Source organism: Brassica rapa, chromosome A05, assembly GCF_000309985.2.
Source record: "Brassica rapa cultivar Chiifu-401-42 chromosome A05, CAAS_Brap_v3.01, whole genome shotgun sequence".
NCBI classification, from domain to species: domain Eukaryota; kingdom Viridiplantae; phylum Streptophyta; class Magnoliopsida; order Brassicales; family Brassicaceae; genus Brassica; species Brassica rapa.
The window spans coordinates 23,984,213-24,010,122 of record NC_024799.2 but is presented as its reverse complement, the minus strand read 5'-3'; the positions used below and the strand labels follow the sequence as shown (position 1 = coordinate 24,010,122).

General features: G+C 35.6%; 5 protein-coding genes across 12 annotated transcripts; 2 read left to right on the top strand and 3 right to left on the bottom strand.

The window, feature by feature from the left end:
- Window positions 1-28: 28 nt before the first annotated feature.
- On the bottom strand, window positions 29-2,864 carry LOC103870104 (U2 small nuclear ribonucleoprotein B''). 7 transcript variants are annotated; one of them, XR_004458301.1, is made up of 11 exons: window positions 2,063-2,864; window positions 1,888-1,950; window positions 1,739-1,820; window positions 1,565-1,639; window positions 1,402-1,483; window positions 1,272-1,314; window positions 1,027-1,142; window positions 855-924; window positions 700-782; window positions 437-616; window positions 29-340 (listed from the first exon to the last, which is right to left on the bottom strand). XR_004458301.1 is itself a non-coding variant. In XM_009148213.3 (11 exons), the coding sequence occupies exons 1-10, from the start codon at window positions 2,420-2,422 to the stop codon at window positions 586-588; spliced, it is 1,005 nt and encodes a 334-aa protein (XP_009146461.2). In that variant the 5' UTR covers window positions 2,423-2,864; the 3' UTR covers window positions 29-340; window positions 570-585. The 7 variants fall into 7 exon arrangements, 6 of the variants coding, with proteins under 6 accessions (XP_009146461.2, XP_033147822.1, XP_009146460.2 ...); XM_009148213.3 differs by having other exon boundaries at window positions 570-616; XM_033291931.1 differs by having other exon boundaries at window positions 570-616; window positions 1,411-1,483; window positions 1,739-1,799.
- A 338-nt stretch (window positions 2,865-3,202) lies between these two features.
- Window positions 3,203-4,080, bottom strand: LOC103870103 (PRA1 family protein F3). Its single transcript, XM_009148211.3, has one exon. It carries the CDS (start codon window positions 3,919-3,921, stop codon window positions 3,376-3,378), a length of 546 nt encoding a protein of 181 aa, XP_009146459.2. The 5' UTR covers window positions 3,922-4,080; the 3' UTR covers window positions 3,203-3,375.
- A 1,322-nt stretch (window positions 4,081-5,402) lies between these two features.
- LOC103870101 (3-epi-6-deoxocathasterone 23-monooxygenase CYP90D1) lies at window positions 5,403-11,594 on the bottom strand. Of its 2 annotated transcripts, none has more exons than XR_004458299.1 (7): window positions 8,481-11,594; window positions 8,007-8,331; window positions 7,372-7,782; window positions 6,925-7,014; window positions 6,642-6,827; window positions 6,305-6,555; window positions 5,403-6,107 (listed from the first exon to the last, which is right to left on the bottom strand). XR_004458299.1 is itself a non-coding variant. In XM_009148210.3 (7 exons), the coding sequence occupies exons 1-7, from the start codon at window positions 8,735-8,737 to the stop codon at window positions 5,857-5,859; spliced, it is 1,476 nt and encodes a 491-aa protein (XP_009146458.1). In that variant the 5' UTR covers window positions 8,738-11,594; the 3' UTR covers window positions 5,403-5,856. The 2 variants fall into 2 exon arrangements, 1 of the variants encoding a protein (XP_009146458.1); XM_009148210.3 differs by having other exon boundaries at window positions 5,403-5,941; window positions 6,434-6,555.
- Window positions 11,595-11,823: 229 nt separating this feature from the next.
- On the top strand, window positions 11,824-13,725 carry LOC103870100 (mini-ribonuclease 3). Its single transcript, XM_009148209.3, has 7 exons — window positions 11,824-12,080; window positions 12,195-12,325; window positions 12,429-12,518; window positions 12,809-12,861; window positions 12,967-13,069; window positions 13,187-13,331; window positions 13,440-13,725. Exons 1-7 carry the CDS (start codon window positions 11,882-11,884, stop codon window positions 13,466-13,468), a joined length of 750 nt encoding a protein of 249 aa, XP_009146457.1. The 5' UTR covers window positions 11,824-11,881; the 3' UTR covers window positions 13,469-13,725.
- Window positions 13,726-20,644: 6,919 nt separating this feature from the next.
- On the top strand, window positions 20,645-25,676 carry LOC103870099 (beta-galactosidase 1). Its single transcript, XM_009148208.3, has 18 exons — window positions 20,645-21,036; window positions 21,156-21,251; window positions 21,357-21,469; window positions 21,584-21,650; window positions 21,793-21,885; window positions 22,002-22,145; window positions 22,453-22,541; window positions 22,628-22,733; window positions 22,821-22,908; window positions 22,984-23,102; window positions 23,200-23,364; window positions 23,460-23,638; window positions 23,720-23,829; window positions 23,918-24,027; window positions 24,139-24,249; window positions 24,332-24,442; window positions 24,541-25,083; window positions 25,164-25,676. The coding sequence occupies exons 1-18, from the start codon at window positions 20,872-20,874 to the stop codon at window positions 25,272-25,274; spliced, it is 2,520 nt and encodes an 839-aa protein (XP_009146456.3). The 5' UTR covers window positions 20,645-20,871; the 3' UTR covers window positions 25,275-25,676.
- The last annotated feature ends 234 nt before the right edge of the window (window positions 25,677-25,910 follow it).

The window sequence follows — 25,910 nt, the reverse complement described above, 5'->3', positions numbered from 1 at the left end:
AGTGTGTACACACAGAGAGAGGAACAAGAGAAAACAAAACACTGAAGGCTTTCCTTACAAGCACGACAGTGCAAGTCTTTGCCAATGTAATAATGATGCATGAAAAACTGAGTTGCCTGCCAATACAGTGATGCATTGGGTCCTTGCCTTGGGGTATCTTTTCTGCCTATCCGCATCACCAATCAACATTTATTTCTCAATTGAACAAAGATAAGATGCTATATATACACACACAAAGAAAAGCCCAAAACTGGAGAGGACATGGGTGGGGGCAGTGATTAATTGACCTTCAGGGGACCATGACAAGACCAAGAACTTGATTCACTCTATCCAAGATCATCTGCATATGCACAGAAATATCCAACACAAGATTTTAAGATCTTTAACAGTAAAAATCTTGGAGTCTTGAGTAATCTTTGGCTAGATAAATATATACACATATTTCGAAGTGTCAGCATAGAATGACCCATCTTCATGACAACAATTAAACTAGTGGTGACTTTAAAAATAAGAAACACATGTTCCTTTGCTTATGATCCCTCAATCATGTTCTCGGAAGCTAGGCTTACTGTTTATGAGAATCTTCTACTGTTTCCTCATCTTGGATCTTGCATATCTAGAAGAAACAAAAACCAAAGGGTGACAATCTAGAAAAATGAGAAATTTGAAAGTAATCGAGAAAATGCAAGAAAAAACTACTCTATATGCATGCCGCCTCGGTCTGAAGACGATAGGAGGTTGCCTTGAAGATCATTCATGACATAAGTCGCTTGTTCAATTTCCTGTAATTAGTGAGATTTATAAAGACTGCAAAGACAAAAAAAAAATCATAAGCAAGTAGTAGCAACTGATACCTCAAAATCAGCAAATGCAACTGGCATTCCGCCTCTTGCTCGGATTTTCAGAATATTGAAACCAGGATACCTAGCAGAGAGATCACAGATCAATTAATTTTACAAAACCAATAATACTTCAAGAAATATAGAAATTCTAATGCTTTAAGTTTAAGTTATTGCATAATGTTACCTAGACAGGAGTTGTTTGAGTTCATCTTCTGTACAATTAGGCCCTAGATTGGCTATAAACAAGGTGGAACATGGTCGAGCACCAGAACCTCCTTCAAATGCTTTTTCCAAATGCCCCTGTTAGCAATGTGTCTTTTGAACCATAAACAAGGCTATATGGAAGTAACAATTTGAGATTTTCCTAATCTTCACCGGACTAAAGATAGCAAGAAACTGGTTGATAGATTAGATTTGGAATGTACTTACACTAGTAGGTGGTGCTTTACTATCTTGATCAGAGTCCACTTCGCTGTAAATTAGCAATAAGATATCAGTATATACATTAGTCTCCTGCTTCTGATATATAAGACTAAAAAACCAAAGCTTCTAAATGCACTTTTCAAACCTTTTGGTACTATCGTTTCCCTTTGGAGAATTGCTATTCCCCGGTTCCTCCGCCTCATCAGGATCGCTTTCCCCTAAATGTATCAAAAGATTAATCAGAAACACGAACTTACAACTAAGAAAATTTACAAGGTAACCAGAACAACATTATCAACCTTCACCACTCTGGCCGTCCTGAGATTTAGATGGTTCCTTGTTTCTGTTATCAATTACCACATAAGGCCCACTTCCTGTTCACATATACGGTTTACTTACTCATCGTCTTCTACTACTTACTCACTCAATAGCAAGACAAGCACAGAGTAAAGTGTATGTATGTATACGCATACCTGGCCTTTCTTTCCTTCTAGAGTTTGATCTAGCTACTTCTATATGCAGAGTCGATCCTGTCTGAGGATCAAACTTCACACCCTGTGTAAAAAGACTACACTATAACATATCACTATCAAGTCACAAGTTCGATCAAAGTGAAGCTCACATTTAGCTCATTCATTGCAGCCATAGCGAACCCATGACTCGAGAACGTTGCAAACGCAACAACCTGAAACACTCATAACGAATAAAAATAAGTACTTTCAATAACTTTAAGACATTAACAGAATCATAAAGTATCCATCTTTCCTCTAACACGAGTTCTGGGGGAAGTACATAACCTGGTCGCCGCGTCCGGTGTACTTGAGCTGTGAAGACTCGAATCCGGGACGACGGCGGAAGAGGTTGTGGATCTCACGAGCCTTGACGTCGTCAGGCAAGCCGGAGACGAAGAGTGTGTTGATCGCCCCAGGTTCGTCGGCGAGTTGCGGAAGAGGATGAGGATTGTAGACGTAGTACGGTTGGTGATACGCCGCCATTTTTCTCTCTGGCCGGCGGCGAGGTTGACGGTGGTAATAATCGCCGGCGTTGGGAGATGATATGTAAATATAGACAATGGCCTTCTTTTGGAGTCCAATGGGCTTATGTTGGGCCTTTATTAAAGTCTTGATCCAAAATCTACTCTCCGTTTTGGGCTTCATAATGACTTTTTTGATTTTAAGTTAATTTTCTGAACTTTCATGGGGTTTTGACAGGGCCTAACAAAATGTACACACATGTGAGCTTTCGGTCCCCTTTCCTAACTTTGAACCAAAAGATGAATTACATGTAAAAACTTTACATGATGCAAAAAGGGAATATGAGAATTTTTTTTTTTTTTAGTTTATAAACAACACTATATTATGTTTTTTTTTTGTGGGGTTTTTGTATAGTGTTGTTGATGACTTCTTCTTTTGATAACTTATTACTACAGTTATTATTCCTAAAGAGAATCATTTGAAAATAGATTCATAATTTGAGATAAGATAAGCTTAGAAAGGTCATCTTTTTTTAATTATATAGGGTATCCAAACCCCACATAAATGGTCAAGACTATTCACGTATTACCACATGTCGGTCTCTCATGTTTCTAACGATGTTGAAATGTTAATTTTTCAGTAACTGGGATTCGTGGTTTCACCGTATTGGTCCACGAGCCCAGGTTTAGAAATGTCATCAAAACTAAGTAGTCTGTACTTATGCAGGCCAAAGAGGAAAAAACAAGGACCTACATTATTGAACTAGCTCGAGAAATTTATAGTCTCATTAATCAGTTGGTTTGTGTTATTTTCGGTGGACTAGTCCAACTCATTGCTTGAGAGTAAATGAGTACTCAACAATTCCTGAGTCTTGGATTTTATATTTAACAAACCTTGTAACAATTTAGAATGGTTCAGAGTTCAGACTTCAAACTCGTAATAACGTTCGTCACCCAAAACAAATGAGAAAGAAGTCTCAACTCCCAAACCAAACTCACACCAATATAATAAATTAAAAGTTATTATCACATATCAAATGATAAAACAAGAAAAATAATATAATATACAAAACTAAAATCGACACATGAAAAGTTCAAGATCAATCAATCAATCGGTTCATGTCGACGGCCATGACGTCAGGCAAGAGTCTCAGCCATCGCCGCTTTTTCATCCAAGAAGAGATCATCCGTCTTCCTAACAACCGCATGTATCAAAACCAACACAGCTCCGATCAACAACGCACCAGCTATATTAAGCGTCGCGTTGGTCAAGAACAACAAAACGATAGTTATCACCGATAAACAAACCAAGACCGTCTTATCATCGACCTGATAACTAAACAGCTTGATAGGCTCGTCGCGGAGGAAGTAGAGGAAGATCCAGACAAAGACCAACACGGTCAAGACGATGAGCGACGTGGGATGCTTGATGAGGCTTAGGAAGATCACGACCAAGAAGACGATCGCGTAGTTCGTCTGAAAGTAGACGAGGTTCTTCTTGATTCTTGAGAAAGCGTCTGAGAGGCTGCGAGGGATCCCCACGGAGTGGAAGTCGAACATCACTCTCCATGGGCGGCGCGTGGCGAGCCCGTCTTTGATTTGTTGTTTGACGCGTGAGACTGAGTCGAGATCCACCACCGGGGAACCGTGAGACGACGTCGAAATGGCGCCGTAGTTTGTCATTATTTTATTGTTAGTTATGGAATGGAGAAATAATGAAAGACTGTTGTAGTTTATAAACTGTTAGGTGATGCACATTTGCATTTGTAGATTAGCTAAATGTATGTTTATAGCAAAAAAATGTTTATAGAACAAAACAAAGATTTTCGACCAAAAAAAAAAGAATAAAACAAAGATTAAATGAGATAAGATTTCGACCAAAAAAAGAAATTAGATAAGATCGTGATTATTTTTTACAGAAAACATGTTTTGAAAATATTATTATAGATTAGCGTGAGGATCTGATTAACTATCTGGTCAAACGTCTGAAAGTTAGAGTATCTAGATTTGGGAAACAGCAACTTATACTAGTAGTAGATTAATTACATGTTAAGTACAGTTTAGTTCATGTGAAAGTGAGTATATTTTAACTTAATGAAGATTTTGATAAAGTAACGGTGACAGACAAGAGTCACCGAGGAGATGACATTATTGAATTGTCCTACAGGTTGCACGTGGTCCCATTCTAGAGGAGTCTCAGTCTCTCTGGCATGTAGTTACTGTTCTAACAAATGTTATGTCGGCAAGTACATGAGGAGTCTCCCCACCTACTTAACGCCTTTCCAATCTCATTGATTTTGGGCTTTTTATGAGCTCTAAACTTTCCTTAGTTTAATGGGACTATCACAAATGAGGCTCGCTTTTGACAACATATGAGCCCAAGTTCTTATTATGTCACCAGTGCGCTAGACGCTAAGGTTATTGTGATCTCTTAGGATAAAATGTTCTAAAGATTAAATTATTGGTTGGTCATGGTGTGATGATATTGGCTGTTAGTGATGTTAAGTGACAACAACCTTCTTATCGTGTTACGTTTAATTTAACTTCAGTGGGTTGTTATGTTATTTACATCAACTTATCTTATTGGAAGATAAGAATACCACTTTCTTACTCATTATTATATAACATCTAAATTATTGGAGACCAAAGGTTGCCCCTTAACTTTCATCATTTCAAAATCATAAACAAATCAGAAATCGGTAACATACCAATAACTCTGTAACTACTTTAGAAATTACAAAGTAATGACTGATGATTTTTAATCCAGTTAATTAGAAAAGAAAAGATTGAATCAGATGGGTACACAATAACACAGAGAGACTCCAATATATACACATGTTCGCGATGCAGAGCTTGATATCGTCTGTTTCAACATAATCAACAAACGCTAACGTATCTTCAATTTCTCTCCGGCCGGCTCAGCGGCTCTAACCTTTTTTTAAGCAGACCTCACAGGTTTACTTCAATATTGCAGACCTCACAAGTTTCATTTGACAATTAGAATTATCATCTAAAGCATATACATCGCACAGGTTTAGTTCGACTTTGATACTGAGAACTATTAACTAACGAAAAAAACGAAAATACTGATTTATAAGTATATCTTTGCTAGAGCATGTGCAAACTTAAATTTATTTCATAAACTGAAAACGAAGATATCAAAATGATGTCCTAAAAATTCTCTTTATAAATATTCTCTGTAATGATGTCCTAGTACACATTACGAAGAGGAATAGTCGTGAAAATTAATTATGATTCTAGTGATATAAATATAATACACCTTTGTACAAGTCAAAACGAGAAGTTCTAATGTCGACAAAATAAATAAGCAGCTGGGATCCACGTGGAGCCCTTTCAGCAAACATAAAGGTTTTGAGATTTTGTCGTTATATGTCTTTTGACGGAAACCGACAAATAGTTGACACGGGTTTGTCACCTCCCACACGTGTGATTGCCTTTTTTGTCTCTACACTCTATCATGTATGTCGTCTTTACCGTCTCACTATCACTTTCATCTCACTCCCACTTTCAAACACTCGTGTGACTTGTAACTTCTTTAACCTTTTACACTTAACTAATGCAAAATTGATTCTCCATTTTCTACTTATTGAAAGACAATCATCTTCTTTTGATCCAAATGGGTAGTTTGTTCTTCATATGCACTGTAGGAAAATTTATAATTTTATCTTCTTCTGCAACCCATCTGCATAGCATAACCAATGTTATAAAATCTTTAGACTTAGATCATTTAGATTTGGATTTGAATGTTAAGTACTAGCTACAAGTTTTTCAAGAAATACATTTCCACTTTTGTCTTTTAGTAACTGAGTCCAATTTGTCAAAAGGAGATGAGACTTATATGGTCCTAAGAGCATCTGTATTGGTGGGATGAGGAGAGAGGGAGAGAAAGTCCCTTGTTCTGCTTTTTTTTTTTTTTTTTTTTTTTTGGTCATAGAAGAGTAAGGGACAGCCCTTAATTAAGGGCTTTTCCCTTCTCTTTCTTCCTCGGTTCCCACCCCCTTCCCCTAAGGGATGCCTTAAGGGCCTTCCAATACAGATGCTCTAACGTACCGGTTTGTCTAAAGTCTTGAGCACTTGCCACACCTTTTATCTCTTCTTTTTGTCATCAAATTTAAGTATTTACCATATATATATGAATAGTTCTGTAGTAATATCATGTAACTATTTTTATTACCTGAAGCGAGTGACAAGATGGTGAAGGAAAATTGAAGCTTCAAGACGGGCCAAATCAAGACCAGGACACAACCTCTGGCCACCTCCAAAAGGACTGAAACTACTCGTGTTCATGTCCCTTTCCTAGTTAAAAAAACGTATATCTACTTAGATATATAATTCGTCTTAAATATTTGGTTGTGTAACAACTGTATTTGAGTGATTCTTACTTGCCATCTCCATGGATTGAATTTGTAGGGGGAGTCATAGTGAAGTTTATCAAGATGGACTGATCTGAGATAAGCCAAGAAGCACCATCCTTTTGGTATCACGTACCCTTTTATTTCAACATCTTTCATCGCTTTTCGCATCACTCCAATTATAACATTTCCCATTCTCAGTGTCTCTGTAATGACCTGGTGATAATGATTGGTGATAAAATTTTATTAAACGACCCAATAAACCTTTTCACATATAATTAACTTATATCAAGGAAAAGGAGAATATATATACCTTTTGTGTAAAAGGTAAAGACAAATAGTCATTCCAATATAGTTGCTCTCCTGTCATCTCCTTCAAACTTTTCAGCTCCATGTTTTCTTCCTGATAAATCATAAATATTTAAGTAGAGCTTATAAAATTTTCGTGGCAATCATATATCCACGAGTTAATATGAGTTTCCAATCCATTATTAATTTCTTTTACCTTACTGAGTGATTTGTTTCTCTATTGTGAAAGATAGAAATAAAGGTTTATCACTATAGTCTTATCTTTTGTTTTTCATGTCTAGAAGATTTTATACTGGAGTTCATACTACAATTTAAAACTTATAGCCATTACATGATATATATATTCTTGGAACAAATTCGCCTATACATTAAAAATCTAGATTCAACTTGGATTAGAAGAAGCGATTACGAACTAAACTATCATCACTTGAATATGGTTTAAGTTTATTACCGTTAGAAAATGAAGAGCTGTAGGAGAATCGGATAGAAATTTGACAGCCAGAGTGATGAGGACAGGTACCGAATCGTGGCCAGGAATCATCATGTCAATCATATTGTTAGCAATCAAATTGTGAGTTAATTTTTCACTTGAGTCCTTAAGCAGCACATCCACAACATCTTTTGCAACCGCACCATCTTCTTCTTTGTTTTTTGCTCTCCTGACTTTGTCTCCTATGATCTTTTCAACTTGCTTCACCATCTTTTTCTTAGCTTGGAGAGATCTATGAAGTTGGGTTCCAGGCAAGTTAATTGGCAGTGACATGAGTCCTCTGATGAATTGTTCAAATTCTTCCTTCAACTCTTCTAATTCTTCTCCTTTCTCTACACTTATCAGTGCCTTTGCAAGTACTTTGAATGCAACCTACCAATTAAAATAAAATAATTAATCACATGTCAAAACATAATTAAAAGGGGTAGTTCTCATAAACAAAAAAAGCAGAAACTTGTAATCATTATATCAAATGTAATGATTGTAACCATGTTCTTTAAAATAAATAATGGTCCGTGGTGGTATCATTATGATTGCCCTATTTTTTTTTTCAATTAATGCATGAAATATAATAATTAAGGGAAAAGTATACTAACATTCTTGGAGACATCCTGGAGGAGAACAGGTTGGTCCTCGGACCATAGATCCATGGACTCGGACAAAAACTTGTGCATGTCTCTAACGATTTGAGCTTTGAGAGGTGGTGACTTTAAGAACGAACCGACTAATCCATGGAACCTTCTGTGTAAACTCCCGTTTATCAGAAGTATCGATGATTTTCCCATGAGCTCCCTCACCGTTTTAGGGTAGAACGGCACAAATGCCGTGGAGTCGCTCTGTAAAACTGCTTTATTAACTTCTGCGTCCGTCGACACGATCGTGGCCGTTCCAAATATATGCGACTTAAAAACTCTACCATACCTTTGCATACAGAAAAACAAATATATATAGTTATAGATTTTAGAAAAATAACGTCGTTAAAATGGCAAAATGTCATACATTCCAGTGGTTTAAATTTTGTAAATATACTGTGAACATTAAAGGGTGAAGAGAGGGAGAAGAGTTCATACATAAGTTGACGCTTGTCCATGAAACTCTCGGGATAGTCAGAGTAAGCAGAAGAGACGAACTCGATGGTTTCTCCGAGGATAGGCCATCCCAAGCTTCCTTGTGGAAACCTTGGTCCGTAGCTGTGAGTACTAACATGATCAGTAAGTTTCTTCTTTGAAACTGAGGATGTTCTGAGACCGTTGATCTTGTTAAAGATGAAGATAATGATGACAAAGAGGAAGAAGGACAAGAGTAAAAGTGATGAAGAAATATCCATTAATGTTTAAACTTAGTCGCACGCACACGAATGGGTTTGTGTTTTAATTTTTTGGTTGTTTGTTTTTGGGACTTTCTTTCACTTTGAATCTGTCCTGGTATCTCTCTTTATATAACTTTAATCATGGTGCGGTGTGGCAACAAATCATGTGGCTGATAATTCTTTTATTTTATTTCAGAATTTATTTATTTAATTTTAGACGTGATAATGTTGAAGTATATAACTGGTAACTTGGTAAGATAGTACGTCGTCATTACACTCAATAATCCTAATTTCGTTACTATAACCTGCAAAGTGCAAAGCAACGCAACGCAACTTACAAAAACACACAAATAGAATATAGTAGGAAAAGAATAAGAGATGAAGCATGAATGGCGAAAGAATAAAAAAACAAATTAAGCATATTATAAATCATACCTCTTTTATTAAAACCGTTAATTAATTATTTAAAGATTATATCCAGTTTTCAAGCTATCTTTACATGATATTATGGACTTGAAAAAAATATCTTTCTACTTAGAACATGAAAATTGAAAAGAAAAAGAAAGGTGTTACAAAAAAAGAGATGAAAAGAAAAAGAAAGAAACAAGTTGTTTTTATCAAGCTGGTACTTGTATATCCATAATTTGAGCCAAGCAAATATCAATTATTTTCCAAAATTTTATTTATTATTATTTTGGTAAAATTATATTTGAAGAAGTAAGGAAATGAAGAGAATAGATAAAGAATATATCGAAAGAAAAGTGTGCTAATTGTCTTTTGGCTTGTGGGGTATTTTGGGTGCGCATTCGTGCGAAATTCCACTAGGCCACATATCTTATTTCACCACATATATTAACACATCTTGTTGCCATGATCGTAGTGGATACATGCATGCTCATATGTATCATGTATGCGCGAAGATATTCAGGAGAATACAATTATAGTATCTGGGTCTGGGTGTGTACATCACATATGTCAATACGTACGGGGTTACGACTTTGCGATTGCATGTATAATATATCAGAACGCGTTTCCTTTTGAGACTTTGAAAAATGTGATTTGCTTTTGAATTGGTAATTTGGTTCATACGAGATCAGAAACCGGTTAATATGTTAACGCTTAGTTTAGTCTAATACAATTATGATGCCAGACTGGTCAGCATCCAAAAAACCATACTCGAATTTTGGACTTCAGATATGTTAACCATGGAACACATTACGTAATCAATGCCTTCAGTAAAAAAGAAACACATTACGTAATCAAACGAAGCTCTACAAATGAAAGCATGATACTTTTATTTAAGGACAATTTAATCTCCTCGTGAATGGACCACATGCACACCACCTCACTTTCATACAGCTTGTGCATGTATGATCTCTGGTATAATATATTAGAATCTAAAGAAGTGAGATTGTTTAGCCGCTTGACTACTTTGATTATACTAACTTTGAGCCTAAAAGCCACTGTTTCAGTTCTAATTTAACATCTAACCTTTTGACTAATGCCAAACAATAAAATTAGCGATTCTCTTTTTATTTACTTTATAATAGTTTTCCCAATAGTATTAATTCTTTGGTAAACTTATGATTCTTATATAATATCTATAAACGCCATTTATAAGCTTTTCAATCAAGCAATACCTAACACGGGAACTATCTTTATATGATCGTGCATCACATTAATTGTATATAAATTTTGATCAAGAGAAAATGAAAGACACTATACAAATTAGTGCTTTAATCATATCTAATTATTGCATGAGTACCTTTGATTTAAGGTCGTGCACCTTTGGAAATCCGAGAGGGTTTTGAATAAAGCATATGAAAGTTCTTAATCTATCATTTACTCTTTTTTTCTTTTGTAAAAACTGAAAATTATAGATCTGTATATTTTCTTGCCCAAAAAGTCTCAAAGATTGAGAGTTGACAGAATAGAATAAGAAAAAAAAAAGCCAATTCAAAACTAATGAGAGCCAAATAATATGCAGTATTTATAATTTTGGGGAGTTGTGGGGTTGTTTTCATTTGGACCATATCTCCATGTGAAGAACCAGTTGAAGTTAACAACTGGAGTATATTTTTGCCCCATTTGATTTCACAATCTCTAGGGTTTTGGATAGCCAAGAACACGATCCTTTGTCCTCTTTATGTCATTGATGCAAAACCCAATACCTACCATTTTGACCATTCGATGAAATTTATGCTATACTTTTTGTAATCTTATGCAAGTATAGTATATATCTTGTTAATTTCAACAAAACAACGCATATATATATATATATATATGATGTTAAGTTGTTAACCAGAAAATGTTAAATCTGAGCAAACACTATAGAAATCGAAACTTTTTAAGTACTTAGTCTTTGATGCCTACATGACCGTACGTAGTCTGACTGAACCCAACCCCAAACATCAAGAAGAATTGTGTCTCAAATTCAAAGTTTGAATTCAAACCATATACATATATACTATTTCTACCGGTACGCATGCACCTGAATAAATTATATCAATCAATATTGATTTCTTGTCCACCAGGCACCGGTTCACCTTTTTCCTCTAACATGCATTTGAACATCGTTCATAACAACAAGGTGGTGGTCTCGTGGTAAGCAGACTTTAGGATTGCTTACCGGGTTTGAAATCACCCACTACATTTCATCTTGTGGCCACATGGATATATATGAACCTATTTTTCGGTCCATTTAAATATCCGAAATAAGAGTATATGATCTAAAATATCCCTAAAATTAGAGGAAAAAATATAGATCGATCATTGCTTCAATAGTCATGCTAGCTCATGTGTCTCAACCCGCATTTGTAGCTCAATACGGACAAGAAACATAAGCAAAAACGTACAGTCTGGTTTAAACAAACATCGTCGTTTGAGAATAGATAAATGTTTTTAACCTTTAACCTGATGCAAAAGAACATGCAAAACCTGGAGGGCCCTCGGTTAGGTGTCGAGAAATATAACACTCTACACGTAAGTGTAAAGAAAAAGGCCCAACAGAGTAAAGAAAAAGCCCTAACATAGTAAAACCCATTAATAAAAGCCCAAAGAAGGCCCAATTAACTCATACGACGTCGTAAAAGTGCTAGCGGACCGTCGTCTCCTTATCGTTGGAACTGACTCAAAAAGGAAGAAGAAAAGAGTAAAGCTTCAATGGTGATTTTATCTGCGAGCTCGACCGTGAGAGCTGCCTTGGATACACAGCCTAGACTCCCATACAACCCTAACGCCCCTCGTAAAGTAAAGAAAACTCCTAACGGCAACTCTTTCTTACCGCCGCCTTTACCTCCTCCGCCGTCTCCGCGAATCAGCATCTCCGTCGACGATTTGCTCAAGCGACCCGAAAGCAAAGGTAGACGCTTTCTGAATGGAATCGCGTAGATAAGACGAACCCTGATCAAAAGTTTCAATTTTTTTATGGTTCTGTTGGAGATATGGTTTACTAAGATTGTGTTTCTGTGTGTAGAGTTGAGTGTTGAAGTTGATGATAGTTACATGGGGTATGAGACGTGGTCTCCAAGTCCACCGAAGCTTGAGAAGCCAAGATCAGTCTTCAACGCTGCTTCTTTAGCCTTTATAGGTGATTCCATTTATGAGGTTCGTTTTTTCATTGCTCTTTGTTGATTAGTCTTATGTGAAATGCAGATTGTACTAGTCTCTCACGGGATAGGTTCTTGTTTTTTTTTTTTTTTTTTTGCAGTTATATGCTCGTAGGCATTTTCTTTTCCCTCCGCTTAGTATTGAAGATTACAACGATCGTGTTAGAGCTGTGGTGCGCTGTGAAGCTCAGGTTTGTCATCTCTTGACCTCCTTTTGTTTTCTCAAATCAGTATTTGAATATGGTGTTATGTTATCGAAGAAGCAGGGTATTGTGTTTGCTTTGTTACATGGTTTTGCTTAGTAGTCTTACATATTTTTTTTTTATCTAATTACACCGTTAATACGTGAAATTCAACAGCTTAAAGATATTAGTAGTTTTATTTTCCTTTTATCTTAATACAAATTTTAGACTTTAAACTTTTGAGTAATTTTTTTGTTACAGTATGTTAATCGCTAACTTTGTCTCATTATTTTGTTCAGTATGCTTTGCTGAAGAAACTTATTGATGATGATTTCCTAACAAAGGAAGAGAGGTTAGTACACTAAACCCATTTATTTCAGCATCCAGCTACGGACATTTGATTGAGTCTCTTCTCTTTGGAATTTATCTATCTGATGAATTGTGTATTTGCTGGCAGGGATGTACTAAGGTGGGGGAAGAATCTAGGCTCGGCTAGAACTCGTACAAGAAGGCGTGCAGGTGTTGCGGTTTATAACAAAGCATCATCATTGGAGACACTGGTAAGAGTACCTCCCAGTAACTAAATTTACACTTTGTTCTTCTAACTCTGCTTGAAAGTAAAAATGTTCTTGTTTTTGCGTGATACTAAACCTGCTTTCCTCTGTTTCAATCTCCAGATTGGTTATCTATATCTGACTAACGGGAAAAGATTAGAAAAAATAATGGAGAAGCTAGGATTCTCAAGCGACTCTTCGACTGAGATCATGATTGAAATGGCCAAGCCAAAACCATCAGAACCAAACCTGCCTTCCTTTATACTCAGTGAGTTAAATCTATCTTCATCAAAATGAATCTTACAATCCATTTAGTTGATAATCTCAGTAAAGCGACGCATATCATAACCATCTCCTTTTTGGGGTGAATTTGTAGATGAGCAAGTAAGCACCACAGTAGTATAGTAAAGGTTGCTTACTCTCTGGGATCATGGAGAAGCTAAAAGATCATCAAAGTTTCCTTAGTAGGCCGGTTTAGCATTTCACTGTTCAGTTAAATGGAGAGACATCATTATTATATAAATGTGTAACTCTATTCCTGCTGGTTCTCAAATCAAAATGCCCATTTTTGTCTCTTCTGTCCCAACTATGATGCCTGTACTACTAACAAAGATATTATATATAAACAAAAATCAATGACATAAAATATCAAGTTGAATCAAGATGATTTTTATATAATACTCTGCAAGTTGAGCCAATGCTAATCGTTTATTAACTTTTTTCACTTCCAAGATATTATTCATAAACACGATAATAAATCGTAAATGTGACCCTCATCATTTCATCTAATCCACAACATCAGCATCCTTATCCAAAGATGAAAAGCGAAACAAGTATCTAGTAGTCTATAGTATATATAAATTAAAAAGCAATTTTAATGCGACAGTAGACTAGATTCGGTTGTCATTAGTGACTTGGCTTTCTGAGTAGGCCTAAGTTGAACTATAGGGCCCATAGCCGGCCTAAGAAAACCTGTTACTATTGCAATGGATTATAATTGACCGACCAAATCAATCAATGTGAGAGATTCCTTATATAAAAATATCACAAATTTCTGATCTTTCTTTACTCAATAAATCTCTCTTTAATATTACCAAAATTAGATGACTCGAACAAAGATAACATAAAAGGGAAAATAGTATATCAGAATAATAAATACATACATATTTTTTCTGAATGAAATAAATTTTCATATTTTCTTCATCAAATATCAATTGTAGTGTTGTTTATTTGCATGGTCGTAACGGTCAATTGTAGAATCCTACGACATATAAATGAATAATATTTGATTGTAGGTTCTTTAACAACAACAAAAAAAAGATAGGTCGAGATTGCATGTTGCAACTACATGCAAACGAACATGATCATGATTTGTGTTTTTAGTTAAGATATATCTTAACCCTTTTTTCTCTCTTTGAACCCAACAAGAACAGTACATTTTCGTTTTGCTAGAATTATATTTGTTCAAATCGTATCGGTTGTATTACAAGGGGTCCCTAAAAAGATTAGAAGATCGAGATTGATGGGAATGGTTTTAAATTTGAATATGTGGCAGTCTCATCCATATTTTTTTCTTGTGTGCATAAGATAAATCATATATAAGGATTAAACAAACAAACAAACAAACAAAAAAAGAAGATAAAACACATCGTATTTTTGTAGCTCCTATCTTTTACACATAAATAGCCACTCGTTTTCTTTGTAACGTCGATGCCTTATTGTCCTATAACATTGCACATTATCCAGTAGATGTCCATGGCTCCCACCGACAAGGTTGACGTGTCACGCTTATCGTGGACCCGACGTTCTCTCCCACTTGTTTGTCATCCTAATCCCTCGTTCGTTCACCACTATTTTGATAGAAGAGTAAATACCATTCAAATGAGACTTGTTTCCGCCACGTCCCACATTAATATAGAAGATGAAAATGACTATTCGTTCCTTTGTTTAGTGATCGTTCTAGTTTCATTTTATTTATCTGAAATTATGGAATGTCCAGTGTCAGCAAAGCGTAAGAATCATCATTTTTTGTATTTTTATGTAGTGGTTATATATTTTAGGGAAATTTATCATAGTATTAAATTTTGATATGTCGAGAAAGTGTAGAAGAAAGGAGACCTTTCGTATAAGATAGGGATAAATGCAATCAATGAAAAGGAATCAAAACAATATACATAATGAAGACGTCTAAATAAATGCACCCTCTCAAAATAATTATTTAGGAACCTCTCCTTGCTATATATGGATAAGCTTAATGTGTGCGTTTCTATCGATACTATTTACGATTGTGAAAGCCTGAAAGGTATTTCAACTATATACATATCCAGACTACAGAGGAAAGGCTTGCAAGGGATCTTCAACATGGTGCAAGTAAATCTGGTCAGACGTGGATCTTCATAGGACGGCTCAAGTGATGCAGTTAGGCGTAGGTCTTCATAAGGCAGGTAGTATTGTCGGTTGTCGAATCGTCTATGTAATCTTTCCTATATCATAATTGTAAAATCATAATAAATCAGCGTTAAAATAAAAAAAAAAAAACTATATACATATCCATAAGTGTGAAGCTTAACTTTCTACGAAATAATTAACCCCAAAAGGGATCTAATTATACAATATACTTAAAACTTGAGTGTAGTATGCAACCAGTCAGCCACAGAAAGGATGATTTACCTTTTTGTATGTATAACAACATTGGGTTTTTTCATATGCAAGAATTATAGTAGATGAGAAAACAGAAGTTTCAGTTTTTTCTAAGAAGGAAACTGAGATTCTCGTTTAGTATAATTATCAATAAGCTGCAACATTGCATGCATGCTTGTCAATGTATATGATTAATTATTAAATTTGTCATCATCCTAAAATAGAAATATCTTTGCAAGTGGTGGTGAACTATGAGCCATAATCAAGTCAGAACACTGCGTAATTCAATTGGTTAATATATAACCTATATGTATATTATACGTAACTGGATTTTAGAGAGAAAAAAACTTGAATTTCTTGTGATTGACTTGTTTAGTGGCAAAATAATATCATTCATTTTCTAATTATAAAGAGCACACGTTGTTTTTCTGTGATCCATCGACCTACGGAATGTAAAAATTAATAATAAATGGGATACTCCCAAGTTATGGATTTGTAGTGACGACTCTCACCAGTCGTGATATTTACATAATGCATGTATTAATGTATATCAGTATATGTATGTTCAATTATTTAACGTACCTTGAGTTGGATCAGATATTGGTCCAAGGGTTTTCTCCAATGAAGCAGCATTTGCGTCTAATATGTCTGCTCGAGTCTAAATATCAAACATGGACATGTTGAAAATATGACGAACTGGCAAATGAAAGTTTGCATGTGCAATCAATTCTTAAATATTGTCAAATAAGTATCTCATCACTCATCAGTATTATGTACTCAAGTCTCAAGTTACGAGATATTCTAACGTTTTTTATTCTTGACAATAGACTATAGCTGGTTCTCAAAAAAAAAAAAACAATAAACTGTAGTAATTTAGAACAGCTCGGATCGAAATCTACGCTATATTGCAAGTACAGAAACATGGCCTTCGCGTTAGCTTCTCTATTTATGGATCAGTAAAAGCATTACGAATATTACTAGGGATTGCTTATAAATTTAGTACCCATTAAGTACAGCCACCCAGTACACGTTTTGAAGATCCGTCTTAAGATCCGAATCCCTTATATATTAAAAGGGATGCATTGCATTTAATGCGTTTACACTACATTTACCACGTGTCGATTAGATAGCCCTTCTCACAATTTGTTTCATTATATGCTTCAATTCTAAAACACACGAGATAAAAATAATGCAATACCAAAAACTGCGTCTCTGTTAACTTTTTAGAGAAGTTACAAAAACGCAACACATAAGATACTTTAATTATAAAGACTATGTTTCGTTCTTTGACTTCAATGGAAACGGAGAGGGTGAAGCGGAAACTCGGCGGAAGTGGCGTGGCAGAGACAACGACGTCTACGGTCATCAATTTCTTCTCAGCCTCTCTTTCCCATGAACTCGCCTGTCAATCTCTCTCTCTCTATGGTTTTGTATTTTTAAGCGTACGGAAAGGGTTGCGTTGTGGTGGTGGTACGGTGGTGGTGCTTACGCATCTGCTCACCGGAAAGTGAAGACAAAGCTTAATTGTGGTGCGAGTGATGATGACGATGAAATTTGGATTTTGATTTAGGTTTAATTTGTTTTCGACTTAGTGCTTTTTTTTGCTTATGTTAAGTGTTTCTTTCAATTTTGGTTTAGTTCTGTAAAATTATTTGAATATATAATAATTTAAGGTGTTTATGTGTAAGTTACGAAGGAATAATCTAATAACATATATACACAAGATTTCTGATATTTCAAAAACCTTGAGTTTGATTGAAATGTAAATATCATATTAAATGTGAGAGTTTGTTAGCCCGTAGCTATGTTTTGAAAGAGTGATATTTTACATATTTTGAAGATAAATTGTTTCATACTCCCAAATATATTCATGTTACAGCTAACTCGATATATTGGAATTGAGTGTGATAATACGTTGAAAGTTTGAAACGTACGTAACCGATTCTTTTTTGAAACAAAACAAAGAACTCTAAAATAACACTTTTAACCAGTGTTTTGAAACCCGATCCGGATCCGCGGTTGAACCAGTAAACCCGGTGACCCAGAAAAAAATCCGATTTGGGTTTTGTGAAAAACTCAATATTAAGAAACCCACAAAAATCCGCAAAAAATCACTAAAACCCGAAACCCGATACCAATTGAACCGTCGGTTGAACCAATAAATAACTTTTACTTTTTATTAAGTTTTCAGATTATGTTTGTATTCTAAGTTTCCAATTAAAAAGTTAGGTGCTGACAAAAAAAAAAGTTAGGTTTTTCCTTTTCAGTTTTATATTTGTGATTTTTAGATTTTGATGAAGATTTCATTATGTCACCTGAAGAAAATGAAGTGAACGATGGTAGAGAAAACCAAAATTAGTTAATGTGATTTGATGTTAGTTTATTTCCGTTATTGACAATTTATTACAATGATCTCTCACTTTGAGTTTATTTTGAATTTGAAGTTTAATTTATTATTCAAATAAGAAATTTAAATATTTATGAATTTTATATCTTAAATTTTTTTAGATGTCATAACTTTTACTTTGTTACAGAAAATTTTAAATAGTCTAAACTATTTTTTGATATTTTGTATGTAAAATGAAAATAAAAATAGAAAAACTAAAGTTAAGTATTTTCTAAATATTTTTAAACATAAAATATATACATATCCAAACTATTATTTTATGTTTAAAAAAATATTTAGAAAATATTAAACTTTAGTTTTTCTATTTTTATTTTTATAGCAAATATATTATTATATAATAAAATTAATTTATTTATTAACCCAAGATTCACCCGCGGTCGACCCAGTGACCCATCAACCCGGTAAGTCTTTTTAACATAATGAGAAAGAAGGTCATGCTAACGTTTATTATGGTTGTTAATGTCAACATGGTCACACTAAAAGATACAAAAGCTGGCAATACCACTCCGAGGTTGACTTAAATAATAATCAAAATTATTTTAAATTTTTGACAATATTTACGATGATGCTGGTGAATTTTTCTGATCAGTTAATAAAAACTTTGAATTTTCTATTTTTTATAACTTATAGTATGTCGCCCTTATTTATTAGCCATTGATAATATAATAAGTTTGAAACACTCATATACTGAAGTCTATGAATTTTCGATGGAGGATTATCTACACCGAATTTTATAGAAGAATGATGTATCTTTCAATTAATGATTGCTTAAGATATTTATTATATATTTATTTAAAAAATGAAGATGATCACATTAAATCTAACTGATTGTATCAGGTAAGATATCAAGTTTTTTACATAAAGTTTGCTATAATCGATATATATTCCAACTGCAATCTATCACCGGAAGAAAGAAAAACGAAAATCAGTTTAATCGAACAAACCCAAATAAATACAGCTTCCGAATGGTTGTTATATTTTAAAAGAGTTAAATCTAAAAAAATCCAACCTAAAATCAAATCGATGTCCACACTAAACAGATCTAATATCTTCTTAACTTATAAATATTAAAATTAATAATTTTATTCTGCGCAAGGCGCGAGTTATCACCTAGTTGATTATAAATTAGGAACCCATTAAGAACAGACCCCAATTACGTGTTGAAGATCCGCCTTAAGTTCTCAAAAGTCAAAACATGGCATGCTCTTGTTCTACAAAAAAATCACGGAATTTAAAACCCAAACCTTATTGTCATTCAAAAATATATAAATATATAACACATAATCGTGACTAATATGGATCCATGATTGTATATTTAGTACTCTTCATAATAGTATTAATTAGTGATTCAGGCTGTGGCTAGCTCTTTGCCATATATGATACGTGCTGGTGCCCGACTACCACTTCGTAACTCGAATAATTGGTTCTTATGCATCTGACGAGAGGACAAAGAAATGGTTTGTATTCAATGTAATCGATTGCGTTTTTAACTTTAGTGATGCTTTACAAACACGACATCTCCCTTTGTTCGACACCTTATCTCTTCGTCTAGAACAATTATTGGGGATGTGTTGCGTGTTTTGATGAGTATAATACTATAGACTTTAGAGTATCTGTTCTAAATTAATAGATACTCCAGTTAATTTATAGCTAGCTTTCCCATCCATTTACATGATGATCGATGAATGCGACATATCAACGAAATTAATGGCACAGCCAGCCATATATAGGTTGCACCGTCGAATCTCGATTTCTTCGATGGCCTCACCAATTATAAACAAAATCAACTTAATAATAAATTTAAATGGCCATCTAAATTAAAAATAACTTAAAACAATTTACGAATTCGTTGCATAGCAAACCAAGAAGAACATTTTAGTCTTAAATAAATATCCGTATAGTTTTAGGTAGAGAAATCGGAAGACAATTCAAGATTTCAAGTGTGCATATGTCCAGTGGTTGAGATAATTATTGGGTTGATGTCTAAAGAACCCTCTTTCATGTCTTACTATTTGAATGATAATTCTAATTTCAGATTATACATAAAGTTGGCAAAAAAAAAGAATTCTATATAAATTCAGAAAATAACATGGATCGCGAGACATGAACAGACGAGCCAAAGGAGGTTTATCAGTATTCAGCAGTGGGAACTGGGAAGTGGACAATGGTCTTTTTCTTTACTTTGATGCTTGTTTTATTTTGTGCCAACTTTATCTATGGCGCCGAAAATTATGAAGTTAAATTATACTAACATACAGAGAAAAAGTTTAATACGAAAAGTTCAAATGTTTAAACCTTTCCTCTTAATATATTCCAAGTTTCCATCCATAAATGACCTTTTTTACATAAATAAAACATCAGGGAATTATCAGAATGTAGTAATGTTATTTAAACCTTAGTAACGGTGGTTTAATTAATTTAAATCAACAAATGAGAAAGGCCAAAACATGGTGGGTCCCAAAAAGTCTCTCAAAGGTGGGTCCCACGAGATACCCTCTCACATTACTTGAGTGCTTAAAAGCAGCTGCAACGCAACTCTAATTGAGCATCCGAACAAAACAAAAAAGAAGAAGAAAAAAAAACGCAAGTTTTCATCTTTTCACACTCCAAGAATCTATCTTTCCCCATTCTTACAAAAGTTTAAGCTAAAGAAAAGCTTCAAGCTTTTGCCTTCCACACCACAACATTCTTATCTCCTCCTCTGCCTCAACTAAACAAGAATAAAAAGACCAAAGATATTAGCTTTTTTTTTGCTTCTGCCATGAAGAATGTGGCTATAGCGGCAGCTTCTGCTCTGTTTCTTCTAGGGTTTCTTGTCTCTTCGGTCTCCGCCTCTGTCTCTTACGATAGCAGAGCCATTACCATCAATGGCGAAAGAAGAATCCTCATCTCTGGATCTATTCATTACCCAAGAAGCACTCCTGAGGTCTCTTTCTTTGATTTTAGTACTTAGACCTGTTCCAAAGTTTGGAGCTTTAGTTGTTTTGTAGTCTCTCAAACCCCACATTGTTTCTTATGTGGATATGTATGTTTGTGTGTGTGTAGATGTGGCCAGATCTAATAAGGAAAGCAAAAGAAGGAGGTTTAGATGTGATTCAGACTTATGTTTTCTGGAATGGGCATGAGCCTTCTCCTGGCAAAGTAATTAATAATCTCACCTTTTATGTGTAGTCAGTGATTAGATCTTTATTTCTTGTGTACTGATTCATTGGATTCCACTTTATGGTTTTTTGGCTTCATCTGCAGTATTATTTCGAAGGCAACTATGATTTGGTTAAGTTTGTCAAGTTGGTCCAACAATCTGGACTCTATCTTCATCTAAGGATTGGTCCTTATGTCTGTGCTGAATGGAACTTCGGGTAACTATTTATAGAGCTAAATGTTTCTTTGTTTTAAAATAGAAAGTTAATAAGGAGATTAATTTTCCAGAATAATCTTTAATATGATTGTTTGTTTGTGTTTAATTTTCTCAGTGGGTTTCCTGTTTGGCTTAAGTATGTTCCAGGGATTAGCTTCAGAACAGATAATGGTCCTTTCAAGGTTAGACATGTTTTTTTTTTCTCTAAGATAATATATCTTCATTTTGAAGTTATTAAAAGCTCACACTTGTTCATTGACTCTTGTTTGACTACTGAGGTTATCAGTTCATTCAGAAACATTGACACTTTTTTGTTTTCTGAAGGCTCAAATGCAAAGGTTTACTACAAAGATTGTTAACATGATGAAAGCTGAGAGGCTGTTTGAATCCCAAGGCGGTCCTATAATCCTCTCTCAGGTAAAGAACAACCTTTAAGTGAATTGTTGTGTTTTAACAATCTTGGTATATAGTGAGAGTGAAAGTTAGACCGAGTAGACTTTTTGTCTGAGTCAAAATTAAATGTGTTGTGACAGATTGAGAATGAATATGGACCAATGGAATATGAGCTAGGTGCACCGGGACGGTCTTACACCAACTGGGCAGCTAAGATGGCTGTGGGGCTAGGCACTGGTGTCCCTTGGGTCATGTGCAAACAAGACGATGCTCCCGACCCCATTGTAAGAGTTCTTTTGTCTTTCTCTCTGTGACATTTTCTTCATTAGCTGTATCATGTATGCTATTGTCTCTCTTCACTCTTTCTAATAAAATCATTTGGATTAAATATTAGTATTCCTTTAAGCTGCACATGCTTTGATGTTACTTCTTTTCATGCTCCTTTTTTGTTCTTTGACTATTATTACATTCTTTTGTCTCAAATAATGATATTCAATCATTTAAACACATGTGGATCATTACAATGATCAGTCTCTTTCCTCCTTGCGTATTTGTTAACTTGCTGAATCTATGTTTGCTCTCTGTGCCTAGATCAATGCTTGCAATGGCTTCTATTGCGATTACTTCTCCCCAAACAAGGCTTACAAACCCAAAATGTGGACTGAAGCCTGGACTGGATGGTAAAAGCAGAAACTCAAGAGTGAATCTCTTCTTCTATTATTGCTTCACCGTGATCTCAGTCTGTTTTCCTCTAATGTTTCTACAGGTTTACAAAGTTTGGAGGCCCAGTTCCCTATCGTCCAGCTGAAGATATGGCCTTTTCCGTTGCAAGGTTTATCCAAAAGGGTGGCTCTTTCATCAATTACTATATGGTAAGGCTAAAGTTGCAGCTTTTGTTTATTTATCTTCATATCCTTTTTTGAGCTATTCCAATTCTCATACACTGGTTTCTTGCTCAGTATCACGGTGGAACAAATTTTGGTCGAACTGCTGGTGGTCCGTTTATTGCAACCAGTTATGACTATGACGCTCCTCTAGACGAATACGGTAAGCTTGCTAAATCTCATTTTTTCTTCTATTGACTAAAGATAGTAATTATTGTCCTCTTTACAATACAAACAGGACTTGAAAGGCAGCCTAAGTGGGGGCACTTGAAAGATTTGCATAGAGCCATCAAGCTGTGTGAGCCAGCATTAGTATCAGGAGAGCCCACGAGGATGTCCCTTGGAAATTATCAAGAGGTCCCAACTCAACGCCTTTTTAAATTTATTTCTTCGTTAATAATTTTTTTGCTTTGATCAACTTGTTAAAAACTTCTGTACATTTGTAAATGTGCAGGCTCATGTGTACAAATCGAAATCTGGGGCTTGTTCTGCATTCTTAGCAAACTACAATCCAAGATCTTACGCCAAAGTTTCTTTTGGTAGCAACCACTACAATCTACCTCCATGGTCTATTAGTATTCTCCCTGACTGCAAAAACACAGTGTACAACACTGCCAGGGTAAGAATGATAATCATTATATGCTTTTACTAGATATAACTATATGAGTAACAGATCATGGTTCTTAAAATGTTTCTTCTTGGTTTTGGCTTTAGGTTGGTGCTCAAACTTCAAGGATGAAGATGGTTGAGGTTCCTGTTCATGGAGGATTATCTTGGCAAGCATACAATGAAGACCCATCAACTTACATTGATGAGTCCTTCACAATGGTTGGATTAGTGGAGCAGATCAACACCACACGAGACACTTCTGACTACCTGTGGTACATGACTGAGTAAGTATCCATTGACCTTTCATAATCCTCTGAATGCATTTTTGACTTCTTTACAAATTGTTTCTTTCTTTTGTTTTACAGTGTTAAGATTGATTCCAACGAAGGGTTCTTAAGGACTGGGGACTTGCCTACTCTTACTGTTCTATCAGCTGGACATGCTATGCATGTGTTCATCAACGGCCAGTTGTCTGGTAAATTGCTTTGTGTACTAGTTTTAAGCATCACAAAGAGTAATCCGCTGGTCACATTTTGACATGTTTTGTACCGTCTCTTATCCAGGATCTGCTTATGGTAGCTTAGACTCTCCTAAGCTAACATTCCGAAAAGGTGTGAATCTAAGAGCTGGTTTCAACAAAATTGCGATACTAAGCATCGCTGTTGGTCTCCCGGTTAGTCCCTTGATCCCCCTAGCACCAAAACCTTTTCCTAATTGATCCATTGGCCAAACACTAAGTTAGACAAAGAGATGTTCTTAATCTTTGTGTTCTGATGCAATGCAGAATGTGGGTCCACATTTTGAGACATGGAATGCTGGAGTTCTGGGTCCAGTTAATCTAAATGGTCTTAATGGGGGAAGGAGAGACCTGTCCTGGCAGAAATGGACTTACAAGGTAGAGAAATAAAGATATAATCCTCTGTTGGCTAGTATGTGTTTCTGTCACTCCACTGACTAGTGATTTACCTTTTTTTCAGGTTGGTCTCAGAGGAGAGAGTCTAAGTCTTCATTCACTAGGCGGTAGCTCATCGGTTGAGTGGGCAGAAGGTGCATACGTGGCACAAAAGCAGCCGCTTACTTGGTACAAGGTAACACATCTCGAGTTCATCTTCTATAAAACAAAACTGTTATGGACATTATAATTAGTTTCTGCTGGTTTTAACACGTCTCCATTGGCTTGCTTCAGACGACGTTCTCTGCACCAGCTGGCGACTCGCCGTTGGCTGTGGACATGGGAAGCATGGGAAAAGGCCAGATATGGATTAATGGGCAGAGCGTGGGACGTCACTGGCCTGCATATAAAGCAGTTGGTTCTTGCGGCGAGTGTTCTTATACCGGAACATTCAACGAGAACAAATGCTTAAGAAACTGCGGAGAGGCTTCTCAGAGATGGTACCATGTCCCAAGGTCGTGGCTGAAACCAACTGGCAATCTACTGGTTGTCTTTGAGGAATGGGGAGGAGATCCCAACGGAATCTCGTTGGTGAGAAGGGAGGTGGACAGTGTTTGTGCAGATATCTATGAATGGCAGTCAACGCTTGTGAATTACCAATTGCATTCTTCAGGAAAAGTTAACAAACCGCTGCATCCCAAAGTGCATTTGCAATGTGGGCCTGGACAGAAGATGACCACGGTGAAGTTTGCTAGCTTTGGTACACCTGAAGGAACTTGTGGTAGTTACCGTCAAGGAAGCTGTCACGCTCATCACTCTTATGATGCTTTCAACAGAGTAAGTTTCATGGATCTTTCTTTATTTGTTGCTGTTTTGAGCTCTGGAACGTGCTCTGAAAGCTGTTTTGTCTCTTGCAGCTTTGTGTTGGGCAGAATTGGTGTTCTGTAACCGTAGCACCTGAGATGTTTGGTGGAGATCCATGTCCAAATGTGATGAAGAAACTAGCCGTGGAAGCGGTTTGCGCTTAAAATGAAAACCAGAGGAAGCAGCAATCAGATCTGTTAAAGTGGTTGGATACTTATTAGTATGTTGTGGCTATTTATTCCGGTGGAAGTTGTACAAAAGGGACACAACACACACCGTTCAACAATTTGCAGAATTGTGATTTATATGTAAATAAGCTTGGGATGGGTTTGGTAACACTGTAATCCAAGAAAGAAGAAGAGGCGCATTGAGACTGGGAGAATCTTAGTCCATGTGTGTAAATTCTTTTCTAGAAACTTGAAGGCAAAACTGAGATTAGACTATTCTCTGAATTTTTACTTGGAACGTCTTTGTTATTGTTGTACTTAGCTGAGACATTCTCTGCAATTATCTCATTGCTAAAACTTATGTAACGTTATTTAAATCATTTCAAGTCAGATATAATATGCGAATTTGCCTTGTGGCACCATCCCATGTGAACTACAGATTCAACAAGCATCCACTCACCCGGTCCTACGGACAACGCGCGGATGACAGCATCAAAGAGAATGGTTCTACTCATATTACGAATGCTGCATCACTGTCCACCTTGGATACTTAATTTGATCACTGTAGGTGGAAATGTGAAAGTTAAAACGCAACAGTAGTACCACTCGATTGTTTCAGGGATCTCTAGTTCG